The following is a 19,583-nucleotide window of genomic DNA, read 5'->3' as shown; positions in this document are numbered from 1 at the left end:
CCTTTTCACGTTGCAGTTTTACATGTTTTTGTAGAGAGGAGCAGCTTAGGATTCACTGGGTTCCTGTACTGACATGTTTCATATCTCAATCCCACAGCAGTCCTCTGATTATATTAATGTTCATCAAACTATTTTGAGAGGCCCCTGACTGCTTGCAAGCCCCCTTAGTCTGAATTATGTCAGATACCTGTTTTTTTGTCACATTTATATCTAAAGAAAGAAAAGAAATGTAAGCATTATGTTGAGGACATTGACTCAAAATGGACATGTTCTCTTTATTTTACTAGAGGGTATGGCTATACTGACAGGCTTGGTTTTTATGTTTCTTATAATCATTGTTCTTGTATACACAATTGTTTGGTTTTTAGGGATGCACCGATATATCGGTGGCCAAAATATATTGGCCGAAAAGGGCATTATCAGCAAAATGCTGAAATAAAAAACGGCCGAAAATAATCGTCCACAAGGGTTGGGATGCTTACCTGTGGGTTGCTGTCAGTGTGCGAGCAGGGTCTCTTGTACTGGCCAGGAGAAGCAGGAACCCAGCGGGGTCACGTGAATGTACGTCCCATGACTGCTCCGTTCCTTCTGACCCTGGGGGCGGGGCAAGAGAAGTTGTTTGCACAGAGTGCGAGCAACGCGGAGGGAAGCAGTAGGGCCTCAGCAGTAGTCTGCGAGGGAGAGCTCTGCAGTTCAGGTGGGGGGTGCATGATCAAGTATGTGTGATTAAGGGAATGAATGGGTATCTGTGAATGATTCGTATTAGAATGAGTGAGTGTGTGTAATAGCACAGATGTGTAAGTGTGGTTGGGGCGGGATAGATAGCATGGCATAGTTATCACACTCCTATCATGCTCAGGTTCTTGCATGTACTGACTGCCTGGGCATGATAGGAGTGTGATTGCTGTTAGCAATATATATATATATATATATCAGCAATCACACTCCTATCATGCCAAGTCAGCCAGTAGATACTGGAATATGGGTATGATAGGAGTGTGATTTCTGTTAACAATCACATATATATATTTTTTAATATTGACTTTTTTATATTTTTGGTCCAATTTTGGTGTTTTACTTTTAATAAAAGTGTGGTTGTTGGTTTTTATTTACCGTATTTATTTTTTAAAGTGTGGGGGGGTTCATTTTCAGTTTCGGCCAAGTGAATCCTGAAGTTTCGGTCCAGAATCTTCATTTCGGTGCATCCCTAGTTTTTTATTTTTTTCTTCTAGCCTGCCTTCCTGGCAACTGCCTTTTAGAAATAGACTTAAAACATTCTTTCCCATTGTAGATTTGGACCTCTTGGGACACCGTTTATTCTATTTGATTCTTGAGGAACTGGGTTTCCTTAAGCTTTGAGTAATTATGTTTTGCAAATGCGCCACGGGTATTTTTTTTTTTTATTACGGAAATGATAGATTATGGTCTGTCAGTGATCTGCGATGAGAGTTTGTATATAATCTAACATGGCTTGGCAATGAATCTTTCTGAGGTTATGCTGTCTGGGAGGAAAATAATAATTGCCTTCTTTATTTGAAATTTGTCATTAGCTATAATTGACATTCGCTGTACTTGGATAAGTGTGTGAGAGTTCTGTGAATATCCTGTGATCACCGTGATGAGTTCCTTCAATGTGGGAGCAGCCAACCTTGGGAGCTCGTATGACATTGAATGGCTGCCAGCCGTCTCTTACCAAGAGTAAAGCAAATATTACTCTTGGCTGGAATACTTGCTTTAAGCAACACTAGTTTTCAAATGTATTGGAAATCTCTTCCATTCCATTTTCCTTCATACCTTCAGGGGAACACTAAAAGGGGCACAGCTTCCGACCAAAAACATGTAGACCCAACACTCAATATGCAAAATAAAACCTGTATGGGTAGAGCAAGAACTGCATGCATAAAAAAAACAAAATACTGAGCTTCATCCTAGGATATTGCTTCCTAAATCCAGTCCTCAAAAGACACCAGAAATTACCACCTGTGGTCCAAGATGCATTAAACCCTACCTTTTGAATCATTGATAAACCCAACCCCTAGTGTATGTGGAGCAATACACAGAAACAGAGGTCATTGTTCCTTTAATTGAAGAAAGCTTTCCTTACTAGTTTTTGGTCAATTAAGTTAATTTTGAACTTTAAGCAGAACTAGACTGAATTGACGTGAAATGTGGTTGAGTTGGCATTCATGTCCACTTTTAGTTTTACTGCATATGCAAGTTGCTTGTTAAAACCAACTTGATCAAGCTTGCCTTGAAGGACCCTTCGGTGAACTGATCTCATCTAACTATAGAAAAAAATACTTATTGGTCTTGGAGACAGGAGGTGAAAAATGCTTTGAATTAGATGTTTACAGAGCAGTGGGAAATAACTTTAACAGATCACATACCATAAAATGCAACAATTTTATTTGTTCAATGTATTTAAGCCCAATCACATGTTCTCTGCTATGATACATAGTCTTGCATACAGTGCGAAGCCTCCAATATTATTTTCCTGTATCCTGGGTATATATAGCACCGTAAGAATCCATGAAGAAATCTTACTAAACCCCCAAAAAAAATTTGCATAAAAATATTTAGCGGCCTCCTAAAATGTGAAAATCTGAAGCTCATCTTCCCTATCTTTATTTACAGTTCATATAAACAGTCCTGATAAGACCAACTATCCAAAGTTCTGTTAAGTCTGATACTGATCATAAGGTTTCTCTGTTGGAGAAGAAGCCAAGCAACCAGTCGCACCACGTAATGAGACTTCACCATAAACCATCCCGTAGGAGTAAGGCACGTTCACAGGAATGCATGCATAGTGCATGATGGGAGTTGTAGTGCAAATTTGCTTGTATTCCTAATATTGGAAATCTAACCCCAACTGGTGTTGGCGATCCTGGGTTGCTGGCAATTACAATGCATCAGTCATGGAAAAATGATCCATACATTGTGGACTAATACTAACCTGGGCTGCCTTTAAATCAAGGAGAAGGGAAGCCGTCCCAGATCCAAGCACTTTTCTGGGTAGAAACAAGGTGGCTGAAGGTGAACATAAAGGGGTTTTAAGATGGAGGCATATTAAGTTGGTGATCTTTGAGGGGAGAAAGGTGTGCTTGGAGGTAGTTTGTATTGTTCTGTTAGGTGGGGAGCGCAACACGAGACCTATTGTTACAGTCACAAGGAATGTACCTTGTGCAATGAGTTGTAATCTAGAAGCCACCGGTCATAAGCCCAGCTGTATGGCTTCTCGCCAAGCTTGTGAGTGTGGAGCAGATGGACGAATGTGGCCTCTTGTTTCATTCTTATGATTGACTTGTCCTATGTAATGTGTTTTTATAACATAATTGCTCTCAATGTCCTGTGTTGATGCTGCTCTGTGAATTGAGCGCCCGGACAGTACATCATTTAAAGAAATAGAGCGTGTAAGTATAGTGAAGCACGCTGAGCGGCTGCTCCATTCCTTGCATCTTTCCGTTTACCTAGAATACAGTAAGGACACAGAGCATGCGCGGATACATAGATCACGGGAGGTCTTCCATATGTGCTCGTTTCTATAAACACTAGAACATGTGATCATTTAATTGAAAATCTGCTATGTATTGATAAGTACAGTTTATGGAAAAATGTATGTGAATTTTCTATAATCAGTGGTGCCGCTTTTTTTTTTTTTTAAGGGGGGGTGTTTCTAATTTTGATTAAAGGACGTACAGGTACAACGAAAGTCGGTGGACATGCGTGGGGTTTAGTAAAGTAAACATCGATACATCTTGGCTCATGCAGTCCTGTCTGGAAGCTAAAGAACAATTGAAGCCAAGTAGAAATCCTCCAAATCATGTTTACTACAACTCCGATGGTGTTCCACGTACGGTTGTCCCTGTTAGGAAGACCCCAGCGTCCAAACTGCTCATCTAGAAACGCCTTGGAGACGAGTTCTTGCTTCATCAGCCGCGCCTCGATGATGGATGTCCAGCGCCATCATTGACTGGTAGTATAGGCACATGAGAAGACTTGTCTGTTCCATGATGCTAAACAGGTGCAACAAATACCAACAGAACTGGAGCTTTCTAACATCATCACGCTGACCTTCCGCTGCTTTTGATCATAGGAGGGTCTGTTTTACAATATTAGTGACACCTTCAAGGAAACAATGCGGACTCGGACTTATTAGCAATGAATTGTACATTATTATCAAACCCACAAGCCCTTCAGATTTAATATACTAAGCGATTGGTTTTAGAGATATTGGGATATATCCCACACGAACATCTCAGGAATAAAAACAAACTTTACATGCCACCCAAACAAAGGGTATTGTACCTCCTCTGCAAATCTGTGAGGGATTAATGTGCAAAGCTTTCTTACAAGGTAATACCTTCATTGCTAAAACCGCTGTTAGTTAATCAGCGCCAGCCAGTCTCAAGTCCCAGGTTTATTAAAGGAAGACTCAATAAAGTCCGCTATTCTCTGAGCACCTTATTGTTGTCGGTCGCTATGGACGGAGCAAACTGTCCACACAAACAGGTGGATGGATCCGATCTACGTGGTCACAGAAACCTCCCGCAACTCAAGTGATTATTTTTGTTTTGTGTGAGGGAAGTGAGGTTGACCCATGGAAAGCTTTACATCGGTACTCGTATGTTCCATGAATATGTTGTGAGCACTCGATCCCGCTTCTTAACGATGCATGTGTAGAGACCTTCGTTGATGGCATTGGCAATGATGCTCATGTGGTCGTCGGCAAGGTAGAGGTATCCAGGATAAGAGTACTCCAGAAGCTCTTTGTCTTTGTACCAGCTGCGGACACAAAAGAATGGTTCAATTATTGTGTGTGTATACATACATATATATAAAATATTTCTTTGAAAGCATTTAAACCATTGGTAATAGAGTGTACTTACTAAACTTTTCCTTTCTTATGTATAATCTTTTTTCCACATCTGAAGGTAACATTCCTGCCTTCCGGCACCATTCGGACTTTAGTTCTCGGTGGTGCCGGAGTTGGCATTTTTGTTGGCAAGGGGAAATCTGCAAAGAGACAACAGCGGTGTTTTTTCTTTTTAATCATTCCCCCCCACAGAGCATATTACTAATCTACAAAATGATGTGATATAGAAATAAATGGCATACGATAGCAGAAGTCACAGCTGTAGGGGCAGTACTTCTTCATTGGGCTCCTTCTACTTTGGCAGTAACCCTTCATAGCCCATGAGGCGCATACGAAATACCTGTCTCTGCAACCTGTAACAAAAAGGCCAATAAATGCTTATTATAGAGCGGTAGCTTCTAATTATTCTTAAATTTGCTTAATTAGGGGCCGAGTGGGGTGCATATTAATTCAATACATTCAACGGCCAAAGAACATTGGGACGGTAATACAAGAATCCCAGTTCGCAGAATAACATTTTGATGAGCGAATAGATAATTATATTACGTTAAACAAAAAGTTTAATCACTAAGACCCTTTACAAAAACAAAAAAACATAAAAAAATACCATGTGTCTCAAAATATAATTTCAAACGACAGCACCTGGTCTGCCTATTCTCATACCCGCGATAAACATCAAACCTCGTATGATTACTAGTCCTGTCTTATGTTCACAATAGGCTTGTGCTCCCATTCATGTGTTCATGAAGCTGCAAGGCCTATGGAACGATCTGTACTCACCGTACAAACTGTATATCCCCCATACGTCATCTTGTGAGATGTCCTTTTTCCCTGTGAGCGTAGCGTTGATGTGCATCAGAGCGTTGCTATTGAGGGAATGCATGAGTCCCAGTGCATGTCCGATCTCATGGGCCGCTACATGGACCAAGTCTGTCAGCCATACTCCTAGGATCCACAGGAAGACACCAAATTTAACAAATTCTTGACAAAAGAATGAGGGCATGATGGTTGTTCCACCGGAAGTACAAAGCTGATGAACAGCTGGGTTCATTCTTAAAATAGTTTGACTATTTTAGCATATTACGTTATTTTGTTTCATTTTGATATATGTTGATACCAAGAGGTCACCATTGCGGGCGGTTATGTGATAATCACGGGCTGTGATTTGTTTTGAATCTCCTGTTATGTTTCGAATGTTTCTATCATGTCTCCTCTAATAGATTTTCCAAGCTACACATCTTCAGATCCTTTAGACTTTCCTGACAAATTTTATCAAACAAAATGAAAATTGAACTTGAGACGTATCAGTGGAATACCTTTCTTCCAGCTGAATCTGGTGTTCCCCAAAATCCAGTATTCACTATCATCAAAGTGGATCTCTCCGGTTTGTGGGAAGTAGGCATGTGCAAGTTCTCCAGTGGGTCCATCAAAACAGTAATGGATCGATGACTCCAAGCAGTCTGTGTGAGTGATACCATAAAACCCTAGAATGTTGTAAAACAAATGAAGAAGCAAAAAGAATAGCATAAAACAAGTGTAAAAGCAACATAAAATACAAAATGAAATGACAATCTCTGCATACCAATGGATTATTATAACATAATCAGCTAGGGCACTATATGGACACCTGACTACACCACCAACATGGGCATTGTATTCTGAACACATAGACATTAATATGTAGTTGGTCCCCTCTTTGCAGCTATAACAGCTTCCACTCTGGGAAGGTTTTCCACAAGATTCTGGGGTGTTTTTGTTGATTTTTTTGCCCATTTATCTAGTAGAGCATCTGTGAGGTCAGGCATTGATGTTGGAGGAGAAGTCCCGGCTCACAGTCTCCGTTCCAGTTCATCCCAAAGGTGTTTGGTGGGGTTGAGGTCAGGGCTCTGTGCGGCCGGCCAAGTTCTTCCACACCAAACTCATCCAACCATGTCTTTATGGAGCTTGCTTTGTGCGCTGGGGCACGGTCATGCTGGAATAGAAAAGGGTCTTCCCTAAACTGTTCCCACAAAGTCGGAAGCAGAGCATTGTCCAAAATGGCTTGGTATGCTGAAGGGGACATACCAAGACATTTTCAATAATGCTATTCTTAGTGGGGTCACTACTGACAAAAAATGGAATACAGAAATCATCACAAGTTGTATCCAACAGAATAAAAAAGTTTTGATTAGAACAAAGAATGAATGATTAAATTTGAACATTACTCACCAATCTTTAGATCACTTTCATGGTCTGCAGGAACTTCCTTGAAGTGGAAAGCAGTAACGTCACTCCACATGCGGAAAGCTGCAGCGATGCCCTTTCTGGTGTCGCTTTCGTTGATTAAATTTCTTGGGAATGATACAATCCTGAAAATATCCAAACATATCCAACCATGGATAAAGAAGTTCCTGCATGCGTTTTACCAGTAACCGATCACAGAATCCAAGGATCCTACTGCAGAATTACGGTACTTAGTATCTCTACATTCTCTCATCTCATGTATCAGGTTATGTTGATTTAATAATATATTTTATGAAGAGGCTTAGCTAAGTTCTATTGTGCCTTTGCCTCGTGAAGGTTGCATGGGTTCCTACCTGTATGTCAGGTTGAAGTGGTTCCATTTCAGTAGACCTGGAGTCAAAGTGTATCGTTTTGACCTCAAGTGATGGGGAAGTTGAAGAATTGAGTTTGGAGCCACCAGGGTGTCTACCTTAGAGACAGTAGAGAAATAATTGGAGCCACAAATAGAGTCCAAGCTTAATAAACAACAAGACCGATTCCTGAGTTCATACGGTAGAGAAAGATAAACATGAGGTTAAGGCTGTTCTTGCAATACAGCTTCCAAACCTTCCATTATCGTCGGTCAACATTTTGCTTTGTTGTTGTCTAGAAAATGTTTATGTGAATTCTACTTCTTTACCAGCTGAAGGTATATCTGTCCACCTGATTGTAAAGGCTGCAGATTACATGCTGTAAATGTTATTCAAATGCATATTGTGGGAAAGTAAAGCATGTTATGATTTAATGTTATCCAGTGATGTGTTTATGGGGTCACTAACTTAATCTTGACCCCGGGCAGAGCCTAACCATCAAGTTCATGCAGGAGCCGAGCACTAGAGACGGGGTTTGTTTAGAGAAACACCAGGCCAGCTGAGCTTAAACCATCAGCATTTTATTACAGGTTTGGTCCGTATCCCAACATGTCATCAAACATATGTTTTCAAATCCCGTACCATTCCTCGGTTATTCCGTAGTGAAACATATTTTTGTGCAATGTGATGGTAAAGCCCCCGTGGAACTTATTTCTACCTCTGCACAGAAACCCAATTCATAAACCCATTTGAATTATGTGTAAGGCGCAAGAATAAGGATTGATATCAGACTATGGAATATTTTAGACTATGGATATTATCAGTCTGGCATCTGCCTGTCTTTCAAACTCAAAAAACAGACGCTGCAAAGGTAAATACAGGACTGCCAATATTCACCCCAAATTGAGTCTAGCCAAGTGGCCCAAACAAACATGGCAGACGGCACGCGCCATGAATACCGTTGAGCGCTGCATGACATATTCCCACTCGATGTCATGAGAAAAGATGTCAATGGTTGGTAAAGATGGTTTTAAAATACCTATGTAATATCTAAAATATATGCATCGTCGTTCAAAAGTTTGGGGTCACCTAGTTGATTTTGAGAGAGAAGCACATTCTGCCCACTAAAATAACATGAAATGGATCAGAAATCCAGCGCAGACGGGGTTAATGTTGTAAACGACTATTGTAGCTGGAAACGGCTGATTTTTAATGGAATCTCTTCATAGGTGTACAGAGGCCCTCTATCACTCCCATCGCTGCTATCACTCCCATCACTCCTGTGTTCCAATGTTCGTTGATCCAAGTTTAAAAGGCTAATTGATTGTTAGAAAACCCTTTTGGGATTACGTTACAGCCAGAAATGTCCTTGTTTTCAATGAAAACAGCTTTTGAAGGGTAGTCTGTAATCAGTGTATAATAAAAGCCAAAGGGACAATCTCGTGAGTTTCCAAAGTCAACTCATCCCCCATACCGCGTACCCTGACCGTAAAGAAAACGTAGTGGCTTGAAATAAATCCGGCCCCGCATCGTACATCGCGCCCGCAGTTCCCAAAGCTCCGGCGTCATTATTTCATCTCCTGCTGCGTTCATCGCGGTCTCTGTGACTCCGTGCAATTAGCGCAATCTGCCAAATCATTTCATTCTGTTCGTAGAGAAATACGTCTCACACGTAATTGGATGTATTGAAGCCCCGGAGCAAATGGCCCTCCCGGGATGAACATGCGGGAAGTAACACCTGGCTTTCACCAGCTCACATTTCTCATACCAAAATATTACATAATGGATTATTCGGAGGTCCAAAAACTACGGCCAAAAAAGACTGATTTCCAGCAACGCACTCAGTGCCAGATTCTTTGCCCTCTTGGGACGTGTTCTTATAAAGTGTCTTTAAAGGGACAGTCAAGCTCAGCTGTCAACTTCTGCCTTGGGGGGGGCTTTGTCAAGTAAACCCAAATGGACACCCTGCCCCCCATCATAATAACTAACCCCACACACAAGCATTGGCACACTCACACACAAACAGTAACACACAGACAGTCACTCTGACACACAGACAGTCACTCTAACACACAGACAGTCACTCTAACACACAGACAGTCACTCTGACACACAGACAGTCACTCTTACGCACAGACTCGCGATCAGTCAGCTTGGTGGGAGCGGCACTGGATTAGAGAGCCACCTTACATACGGTATATACAATGAGAAATCTTCCTTTCCCCCGGAGTTGCATAATTATTCCTCCCCATTAAGTTATATCTATGGTTTAAGATGTTGATTGTTCCTGGCAGCCTGGGGGGATAATAAGGAGGACAGGGCAGGACATGAATTAGATAATGCTGGCTCTGCCACAGGCTGCCACTGATCTCAGCTTCCATGAAGTTTAAACTAAATATCTCCGAAAATATTGTGTTACATGAATAACATTTTTACCAGTTCCAGGCTCATATACAGTGTTTTTTTAAGAGAAATGTTACATCGCACAGACTCCTCCTCTCTTCCTATAGCACATTACTTAAAGGATTCAAATTTGTGAACTAAAAACATTTTTGACAGAAACAATCTTTTGTGACATAATTCTTAACACTTCAATACATCTGATTTTTTTCTCCCATTTGATATGATATTGTGGTTTTTCGGTAAGGGGGAACACTTTTTGCTTTGCACCGTTAACTTCCTGTTTTATTATCCGGCCCCAGGAAGTTCTCTTAAAGGGACAGTAAATGGTGTGGGGAGAAAGTTACAAAACAATTAAGTGTTCTGAACATTTAGGCCACATTTTAATTTTAAAAGTCTACTATTTCTTTATTTCATAGTTTGTATCAGTAGTCTTACATGGCGCTGAGTATCCATCTGAAGGAAAGAACTCTGAAGATCCAAAAGCTTACAGTTTTTTTTTTTTATTGGCCCTAAAACCGGTATCACTTTTGACTAACGCACTTTTATTGAGCCAAGAGGATTTTGTAGCTTTTTTTATAGTGTAAAAGCTGAAACTAGCGTACAAACACTTCCTTACATCCTGAACTGGATTGGACCTCATAGGCATCCTGAATATCCACAGTAAGGGTATTTTTTGTGTGAAATGTCACGCATTTGGCTTTCCCAAAGGTTAACTGCAGAGGTGAGCGATATCACAGCTATCCATTAATATCTATACCATATGCTCCAGCTGTTATGAGGCTTCGCCGGTTCTTAAGGTGGGCCTCTAAATACAGGGGCTTCAAATACAGAGGATATACTGAAATGCTACAATTACAATAAAAAAAAATAGCAACAGAATGTGGTAGAAAAATTAAATACCCCCCCCAAGCCCCAGCCAGGTGCATTCAGAAACATAGTAATATATAAAGGCATATTTAATCAGAATATTTCAAGCAGGAATATAATCAACGAAAACCTTTTTTACCAATTGCTTATATAATTACCAGAAACCATCCATTCCTATTTCAAAATACATTGAAAAATCAGAAATCTACATTTTGCTAATTTTTTTAAATTTAATTTAATAAATACCTTTTACTATTAAATGGTAACTGCATCTGTGCGCAAGAAGGAAAAAAAGACCTATTTTCCTAAGTAACTTTCCCTCGCCTTCCGTGAAGCGCGTCTGAGCAGGCGCGTGACCTGATCCTGACTCTTACCTGTGTTTTCACAGACACCGTAAAAATTCCAGCCACCAAGACGGCCCCGGCAAACAGTCCAAGGAACAGCAAGGTACATTTTGCCCCCCGGGAGCAAATGCTGCCATCATCTTGGGGGTCCATGGTGTCTGTCTCCCCAATTCCTTTCAGTATGTAATCTCCCAATCAATCAGTTGGTCTCGATTTCATCTGTATCTCCCTGTTATACTTCCTTTTCTCCTGTGAAGCCCTCCCTTATATTTATCACCCCCCTCCAATGTTATGCCTTCCCTCTCCCCTTTCAATGTTTCCTCCAAGTCTTCCTTACATCAGAACGTTCCTCCAAGTTCCTCTCTTATGTCTGTGCCTTATCTGAGCTGCTCCTTCTTCTGCCTTTTCGGTTGCCTTCTTCTACTTTCCCCCATCTGACTCTTCCCTCTTCGGTTAAGAGAAAAAAAAAAAGGGTTTTTATGTTGGTCCTGGCAGCTATCCTTCTAATCGGAGCCAGATGCTCTCATCTTTCACAGGCGAAACGTTTGGGTTGTGACTGTGATGAGGCTGGGGAGAGGAGGGATAGACTAAGCTGTGCAGTCTCCTTCCAGCTGCGAGAGATTCAGCAACAGCTGGAATAAATCTCCGCTTGACAGTTCACTGTAAAGAAACCAGAAAAATACTCCAGAAGCTAAATCTCGCTGCTAAATGCCTGGTATAATCCCGTGAAGATGAAAGATTCATGCGACACGTTACGCCGTTAGAAAGATCCTAATTAATCACCGATACGCTCACTCTGAGGTCTCCTGTAATGCGAGCGGATTCTCAATCAGACAAAATACCGGCATGCTTTTTTACTAAGCAACGACGGAGTAACACGTCACCGTCATGGCGGAATATTTATCTTATTCCGCATTGGTCTTTCCATCCGATCATCTAGGTTCCTGTGGTTCCTATCATCCTTAGATTTTTTTAATGACATATAGAGAGAGCAACACAAACGAGTATTGTTTGCGCCAATGTATCATCTGGCCTCGACGTTAGTTATACGCTTTTTGGAACATTAATGTTGAATTTTTGGGGGCTTTTACGTTTATTTTTTGACAGTTTTGGGATCCCTCAAAAGAGAAGAAAGTTGCACTAGAATCCTGCTGTCCATGGAGTTTTAAGCGAGTCTACACGCGTGGATTTAGCGTGAGCCGGTATACCCAAGTGCTTTCCCTCTAACGTAAATATAACACAACCATTTAAAATGTATCACACAGAAGGAACATGGCAGCTCCGACATACAGGACAAAAAATTCTATTGTACGCAGGCATGGGAAGTATGATTCCTGATAATCTGGAATACAGAACATTTCCTTAAGATTAAGATCTATCGGTAAAAGAAACGTCTGTAATTCAGAAATAATATTACAACGTAACAAAAAGCAGTAGATCGCAACAATGCACCCCGAGGAACACCATATAAAATAATCCGCTCATCGCTGGGTTCCTGGATAGAACACACTGGCCTTTTCATCTTGGTGGATTAATATTTGGACAGAGCCGAGACTCGACTCCTTATGTAACCGGGCAAAGATCTGGTAAGGATACAGAGTGGAACTTTTTGTTCACAAGGTAAACATTTGCCCAGGAGGAAAAAAGGCTAAATGAGGTTAAATTCCCGTTACTATAGCAGTGTGACCTCGGCAGCCAAAATCTACTTCTTGGAGGCTGCTAATACCTCCATTTCCCTCCCCCTTGGGTGCCAGATCAAAGATACCCCGCTGGCACTAATTGGTGTTTTATTATTAACACTCTATGGATTTTTGAAGAAAAAGAAAGGACTCATATTTGGAAAAAACCCAAGAAAAACAGTTCCCTTAGCTACAATGGTTCAAAATATGAAACAAAAATGTTCGCAGAAAAAGTGAAAAATATTAAAATGATGCCTTCTGTAATACTTTGCAGGAAAGCCAAGGGACTTCAAGGCCTCACCACCCTGGGGCCAGAAGTGGCTCCAAATCACAAGTACGTTTTGGGTTGTTTTTGTGCACGTTTGGTTTTGGATTTTGTGACATAGAATTCCAGAAAGCTGAAATAGCACGGTGGAGCTGGGCCTCCAAAGCTCCAGCTTTACTGGGGTGGGATGGCCCCCTGAGGGGTTGGCTGTCACCCCCCCATGAACGCTTCAGTGGGCTTCATCTTTGGAGAAAGCCCTAAAAGATCTGGCCCTCCCTTGGTTTGGGCATGGGAGGGGAGGAAGGGGCTGCGTATCTCCATATGGAGAATATTGGGGACCCGGTATCCACTGTGGCACGGATCAAGGGTCCCTTCTTTCACCTCCAGCAGATCCATTCCTTGATCAGGATGGTCAGTACGTGTTTCTTTTACTGTTTAGTTTTGTAGGACAGGTCAGAATACCCCTTCATTAGAGTGTTTTTTTAAAACATTTTTCTCAAATCAAAAGTGATATTCCCACTTCTTTAATGTCGTTGGATTTTTTTTTCTATGAGAAACAGAAGCTTTCCAGACCTCAGAGCTCCTTTCTTCAAAGGGAATCACGAAGCAGGGATCTATGAAGTCTGATGAGTTGAAGAATTTCTATTTGGACAAGGGTATTTTCTGATTTGCTACACACACAAAAGAGAAATTATCCCAGCCTCTTTCTGGAGAACGCTTTAAAGTGAGATGAAAGACTTCTCGAAGCGGAGGTGGATATGTCAACGGGTTTTGGAATAATGCAATGTAGAAAACGGCTAAATTGGAATCCAGAGTTGGGAGTCCTGATGGCCAAGCAGATCTGTTTCCTTAACTCCGTTTAAGCCAGTTTCTGTTAATAAAAGTTCATTTTTGAGTTGGAAGCCCCTTCTTTTGGCAAATATTGTAGAGTTGGTGTTCTATTCTAGTTTAGATTCTTAAGAATTCTTCTTGAAATAATACACTTGCTGATTGATGTTTAAATTTGCCATTTTTGTGTTGTAGTTTAAGAAGATGCTTTGGAAGAAAGCTCAACATTCGTGATCTTGTGTTCTCCTTGTCTATGTTGCTCCCGCAGCCGCCTAGAATATAACGACTATTGGAATATGACGTAGATGTGCTGTGTTACGGGCCTGAAAGCCCCCCCCCGATGCTATTTTAAGTCTTGTTGCCAGGCAGAATACAATTTGTTCTCAGAAAGGGCTCAGAAGTACTAATGCTTCCAGGATTTTTCTTATGACTCAGCTGGGTCTTTTTTTTTTCTCTTTTCTTTACTTCAAATAATTTTGTTTCTTTTTCTTCCTTTAGCTCACAGGCAACGTCCATTTATACCCCAGACACTTACACCAATTCCATGCCAAGCTCAACGATACGTAGATTCTGGGGCCCAATACAGATGGATGACACCCCATCACGTGTCATAACCCCTCAGTCCAGGGCTCCTGCCTCTCCGCTCCAATGCCCATACACTGCTGCCCCCTCTGCCCCAGTGCCCACACTCCTCTACCCCAGCGTGGCAGCTCTAGATGAATGGCAAATGGGGAGGACCACACCAAAGAACCCCCCACAAGTACCCCACTGGATGATAAGACCAGTCCTTTAGATACGTTTTTCTTTAGACACATCTGAGTAGATGCAATGTTTACCCAGTTTTACTGATCAAATGTACATTCCTATTTTGCATGAAATCCAGTGTATTTTACTGTATTCCAATCAGTACATATTGTTTAATTACAGTTGGAAGTTGAATTATTTTCCTCTTGCCCCGACTGCTTCCTGACTGCATTAAATAGCATGCGGTAAAATGCATTGGAGTCCATGCAACAAGAAGGGGCATTCAAAAAGTTGCCCAAGCAATACAAAAGTACACAGGGCTGGTCTTGCACGGGAAAATCAGACCGCTTCATTAGTGATGGTACCAGGAATCAGCAAACTAAATGGACGACATTTGATTATCTTTAAATGTTTTTGTTGAAGTCACTGCAAGAAATTAAAGCTTGATATAAGACGACCAATTTAAGCGTTGAAACTCATGGATACTTTTCCTTCACAGAGTTCTTGTTCACGGTGGAAGAGCCCCAGACTTGTTCTGGATTTAGAAAAAAATCCCAATCTGCTAGATATGGAATTCGGGCCACGTCTCATATTCTGTAGACGAAGGAATCCATGGAATTGTACAGCCTCATGTATCGATATACACCGGGGCTTCTCCGACTAATGCAAAACATTCGTTATTCGCTAGTGTCAGTTCCACAAAATGAAAATATTATACATAGTATAAGATTACTACTGATGGGGGAATTGTGAAAAATGTCTTAATTACTATTTATTATATTCCATTTAAAATCCAGTAAACAAGTAACATTTGGTAGGATCTATTAGTTAACATAAAGAGACCCGCCAGAAATGTTCTGTAGCAGAGGCTCTGTTGGGGTAAATCTGGGAGTAACATTATATTTCGCTGTCGCTGAATAGAAATATTGGCCATATAACATTTCTTGATATGGAACTGAGGTTAAAATCCTTACTGAAATGCAGAGGCGTATTTAGAGTCGGGTCAGGGGTCGGAGGTCTCACCCCTTGCGGATGTGACACCTACATTCCAAATTGGAAGTGGGTACTAGGGCATTGCCACCGGGGCAGCTGCCCCTCTTGCCTCATTGAAGTGATGGCCTGGCTGCAAGGAGGTTTATAAATCCAGTATTTTAAATCCTGTGCTTGAGTTTCTTCAGTACTTTGGTACCAAAATCTTTCTCCCCCTCCCCAAAATCTGTAACAACGGTTAATGAGCGATGCTTGATAAACAAGAAACGATCCAGCTGGCAAGGAATGTGGAATATTCTACATACTCTGTTCCAAAATAAAGGTAAATACAGAATATTTTCAGCCTTGTGCCAGAAAAAGGAGGCATGCATTCAACAGAACTAGGTCACTGAATTATTTAAGGTGAATTTCCATTCACTCATTCCTATGTAATGCTCCTCTGATCACTGCCCCCCCTTTTTCAATGAAACGTCCACACAGCCTTCTATTTTGGAGAAGAGTTGACGTAAAAGGTATATTTTTGTTAATGACCTGTGCTCTGTCATTTCAATCCTCACTAACTCACAGATGCTTTGGCACCCGTTACAGACTCTGCACTATAGTGACATTCATTTTATGTTTATTGTGATTTTTGGAATTAAGCTCCAATGCCCCCCCCCCAAAGGTACGAGTCCCACCACCCATAGCGTAGCTTCCTGCATTGACGGTTAGACAACACGTTCCAACTTTAACATATGTTACTTAAAGGGGCAGACGTGCCATTTTGTTTCAGAACGGTGAAAAACACAATTGGTCTTTCGGCAGAACCAGCCATTTTTCAGGGTATTAGTGGAAATGGTACACTTCTCCCTAAGCTGGAACACACAGGTGTTGAGTGCATTCAGGTTCTCTGAATTTAGGAGTTGGGTTCTAGATGCCCTGTAGAGGTGAAGAACTGGCCAGGTACGGTACCATCTGGTATGGAAGCTACTGGTTGACGTTAACACTGCGTGAGTTGAAGGTTGGGACAGTTCTGTCTTAGTGTATTAAAGTTGCTTCGGATTTTTCGTCTGGACTATCTTATGGGTGGGATCCGGTTGGTAAACTTATAGAAATTGTACTTTTGCAGTAGCAAAAGAAATTCCCAAGAGTGGGGCTCACCACAGAGCAAGCGATTGAATTTTCCTAATTCATAGACTTGGGCAAATTGTCATTATTTTTGGAAGACTCTTTGAGCTTTTCCTAAGATTTGTGTTCATTAACCTTGGTATTTTAGGTGAGCAATTCAACACCTTGTTGTCCTGGACTGCGAAGGCCACAATGTTCCACCGTGTCATCTTCTGGGTTCCCATCTATGACAATGCCACCATACAAAGTATGTCTAGGTTATTGTGTTGCTGGTAAATAACTCTGAACAGTATATGTTAAATCTTAGCCATAGAGGGTTAAAGAACTTAAAAGGGATCAGCTATACAGTTTCTCCAGAAATTTCTACATCAGATAACAGACACAACATTCCTATAATAACTGCGGACGGAACAAGGAAGGGATGTGGGAAGCCTTAGTTTTTCTTCTGGCAAAAAATGTATACCAAATGTGCTTCCAGCTCTTTATAAAAGGCTGTCATGTGATAGGTAAGAAAGGCCTTTTCACCTCCGTCGCTCTGTTGAGTCTCCAGATCCCTTCTGGAAAGAAATCGTCCACAATGTCCAGTTTGGACACTGTTGTCACAAGACACAAGGAGAAGCCTCTGATAGGGTAAACTGACTTGTTGCCATTGCAACACGAGCAGGCTCTTCACGTCTATGTGGTTTGGGAAAATAAATTGACAAATTTGCCTAAGTTTCTTATCTAATTTATTAGATACGTTTCTTATCTAATAAATTAAAGGACACTCAGCATTTTCTCGACACAGTCATTTAACTTTATATTGTAAACATTTTTTACAGAATATATAGGCTGTTTCTCATCAACGGCACATTTTTTTTCTTTAAGGAAAGTCTGGTTTACCATGGATAATGCGTTTATAACAACCTCACTGATTTAATTATAAATTCTGAAGGTCCTGCTCAGCACTTTTCCGGGAGAAGCTTACTAGGTCTGGCCCTTCATAATGCATATTTATTCTAAAGCTAAAATGTTAAAACGCTCATCTTTTAGTGATTAAAGCCCGGGGGCTTTGAAAACACAGTGGGTAGGGATTATTAAACGGTCATGTTATTTTAGGAGCACTTACCTTTTTTGATATTCGAGAAATAGTTTAGTAGCTAAAGCCGTTTCTGTGCTTCATGCTCCTTTTCTTAAGGAGAGACGGAGGTCTGGGGATTCCTGGAGACGATAAGATATTACGCAATACAATTATATTTAAGGTCAGGAATTAATTTAGATGAATAAAACAAAACCTCCAGCCCTCTAGGACCCGGGTGGCAGCCGCAGTAAAGGTTCCTGCTAAAACTGGCAGAAAACGCTAAGAAAATAGGCATTGCTCTTAATATACACCGGCATGCAACACCAGCCATATCTTTTTTTCTTTCATCGTTATGAAACTTCTAAAGAAACTTAGTTATGAAACTTCATCTGGATACATAATAGGCCAGAATAGAAAACACGTGTAAAACATCTGCGTGCAGCATAAACAAACATGCCTACCCACGGAACCATAATAAAGCAAATAATAAAGCAACTCAGTGATGTGTGAGGTCCGCACCGTGAGCGTATTCCAAAGCTGTAAAAAGAATGACCTTTTTTATTAAAAATGATTCCGAGTATTAAGAAGTCATAATACGAGCGCGTCCGCAGAGCTAACTAAGTGACAGGTGTCATCCATAGCTGGATGTACGTAAGCCAGAGGTGGCCAGGAGGTAGTTAACCCACTTTGTTGGAACCAAGTCTGTAATCCTTGGGCAGTATTCAATAGAATGTACAACCAGTGTTTGGGACATAAAGCCAGCACACAAATACATGTCGGGTACCATGCCGACGTCCACCAGAGGACTAGCCGCCGGGACCTGCACCCCCCCCATCATCCTCCGCAGGACAGGGGGCCAGGAAAACGGAACTTTAGCAGATGGAGAGCTATGTGTCGGCCGGCTGCCCCCGGTCCTCAAAATATTCCAATAACTCTTGCTTTTTAAATACTTTTTGTAATAAACAGAAAATGGAAGAGAACGGTCAACAGAAGTCATGTGTTGTCCACTACGAGCAATCAATAAGATGACTTGGATGAATTCAAATATAAACCCAAAATGCCGTCTGCAAATATTTGCGCAAAAGTACAGAATGATGGAAAAGAGTATCATACAAGCTCAACAAAGCAGTAGACGTAAGTACTTGCGATACACTTCCATGTTTTACTGCTGTGTCTGACTTCACCAAGGAGTTTCAATATTGCTACAAAGACAATAACATCTAGTAAGCGTTTCCATTATTTCCTGAGTACAGAAAGGTAACAAGTAAATGTTTCAATGTAATAATAAATATGACATGGCTCAGTATCAAGTCAGTATAATATTAATAAGCCTTCCTTTATTTCAGCATTATACAGATTTTGCACATTTTACCAAGTCAAATGAGCTAAGTCGCAAGGCTCTCGTTAAAAAAAAAAAACCCAATAAAAATAATAACAAGGAGAGAAGGCTCTTTAAATTGTTATCCCTTAGAAACAGACCCCCCATGAACGGTTTGAGTCTCTTCTGGCAGAATTATGAAACGTGACTATGTAACCATACCCAACATGTATGACGTGTGCCATTTTGGTGGCGGTATCTGCCGTTTGTGCCTCCATCGGATACGCTAAGAAAGCAGAAGTATCCCCCCCCCCATGTCAATTTTTATTTCAAAGACACGCTATGGCGGATTAGCTTTATCACTAAGGACATTTTCACTAGTGAACCTCTCAGAAGTGAAAACCAGTCATGTTCTGCGCCAAAAGCGGATGGCTGGCCTTGCGTATTGCTTCGTAATATCTCAAACGATCTAAAGCAATGGTTGTAAATTATTTATGGAAAAAGCTGTGAAATAAACAAACGAGAACCCATG

The 19,583-nt window shown here is 41.1% G+C and overlaps 1 protein-coding gene across 1 annotated transcript; it reads right to left on the bottom strand.

Annotated features, from left to right (window-relative positions):
- Positions 1 to 3,710: 3,710 nt before the first annotated feature.
- On the bottom strand, positions 3,711 to 11,260 carry MMP23B (matrix metallopeptidase 23B). Its single transcript, XM_053452100.1, has 8 exons — positions 11,091 to 11,260; positions 7,450 to 7,565; positions 7,082 to 7,221; positions 6,190 to 6,357; positions 5,654 to 5,818; positions 5,116 to 5,226; positions 4,887 to 5,013; positions 3,711 to 4,782 (listed from the first exon to the last, which is right to left on the bottom strand). Exons 1-8 carry the CDS (start codon positions 11,211 to 11,213, stop codon positions 4,608 to 4,610), a joined length of 1,125 nt encoding a protein of 374 aa, XP_053308075.1. The 5' UTR covers positions 11,214 to 11,260; the 3' UTR covers positions 3,711 to 4,607.
- Between the last annotated feature and the right edge of the window lie 8,323 nt (positions 11,261 to 19,583).

Source organism: Spea bombifrons, chromosome 12 (genome assembly GCF_027358695.1).
Source record: "Spea bombifrons isolate aSpeBom1 chromosome 12, aSpeBom1.2.pri, whole genome shotgun sequence".
In the NCBI taxonomy this organism is placed as follows: domain Eukaryota; kingdom Metazoa; phylum Chordata; class Amphibia; order Anura; family Pelobatidae; genus Spea; species Spea bombifrons.
The sequence above is the reverse complement of the archived record's forward strand: the minus strand, read 5'-3'. Positions and strand labels throughout refer to the sequence as shown.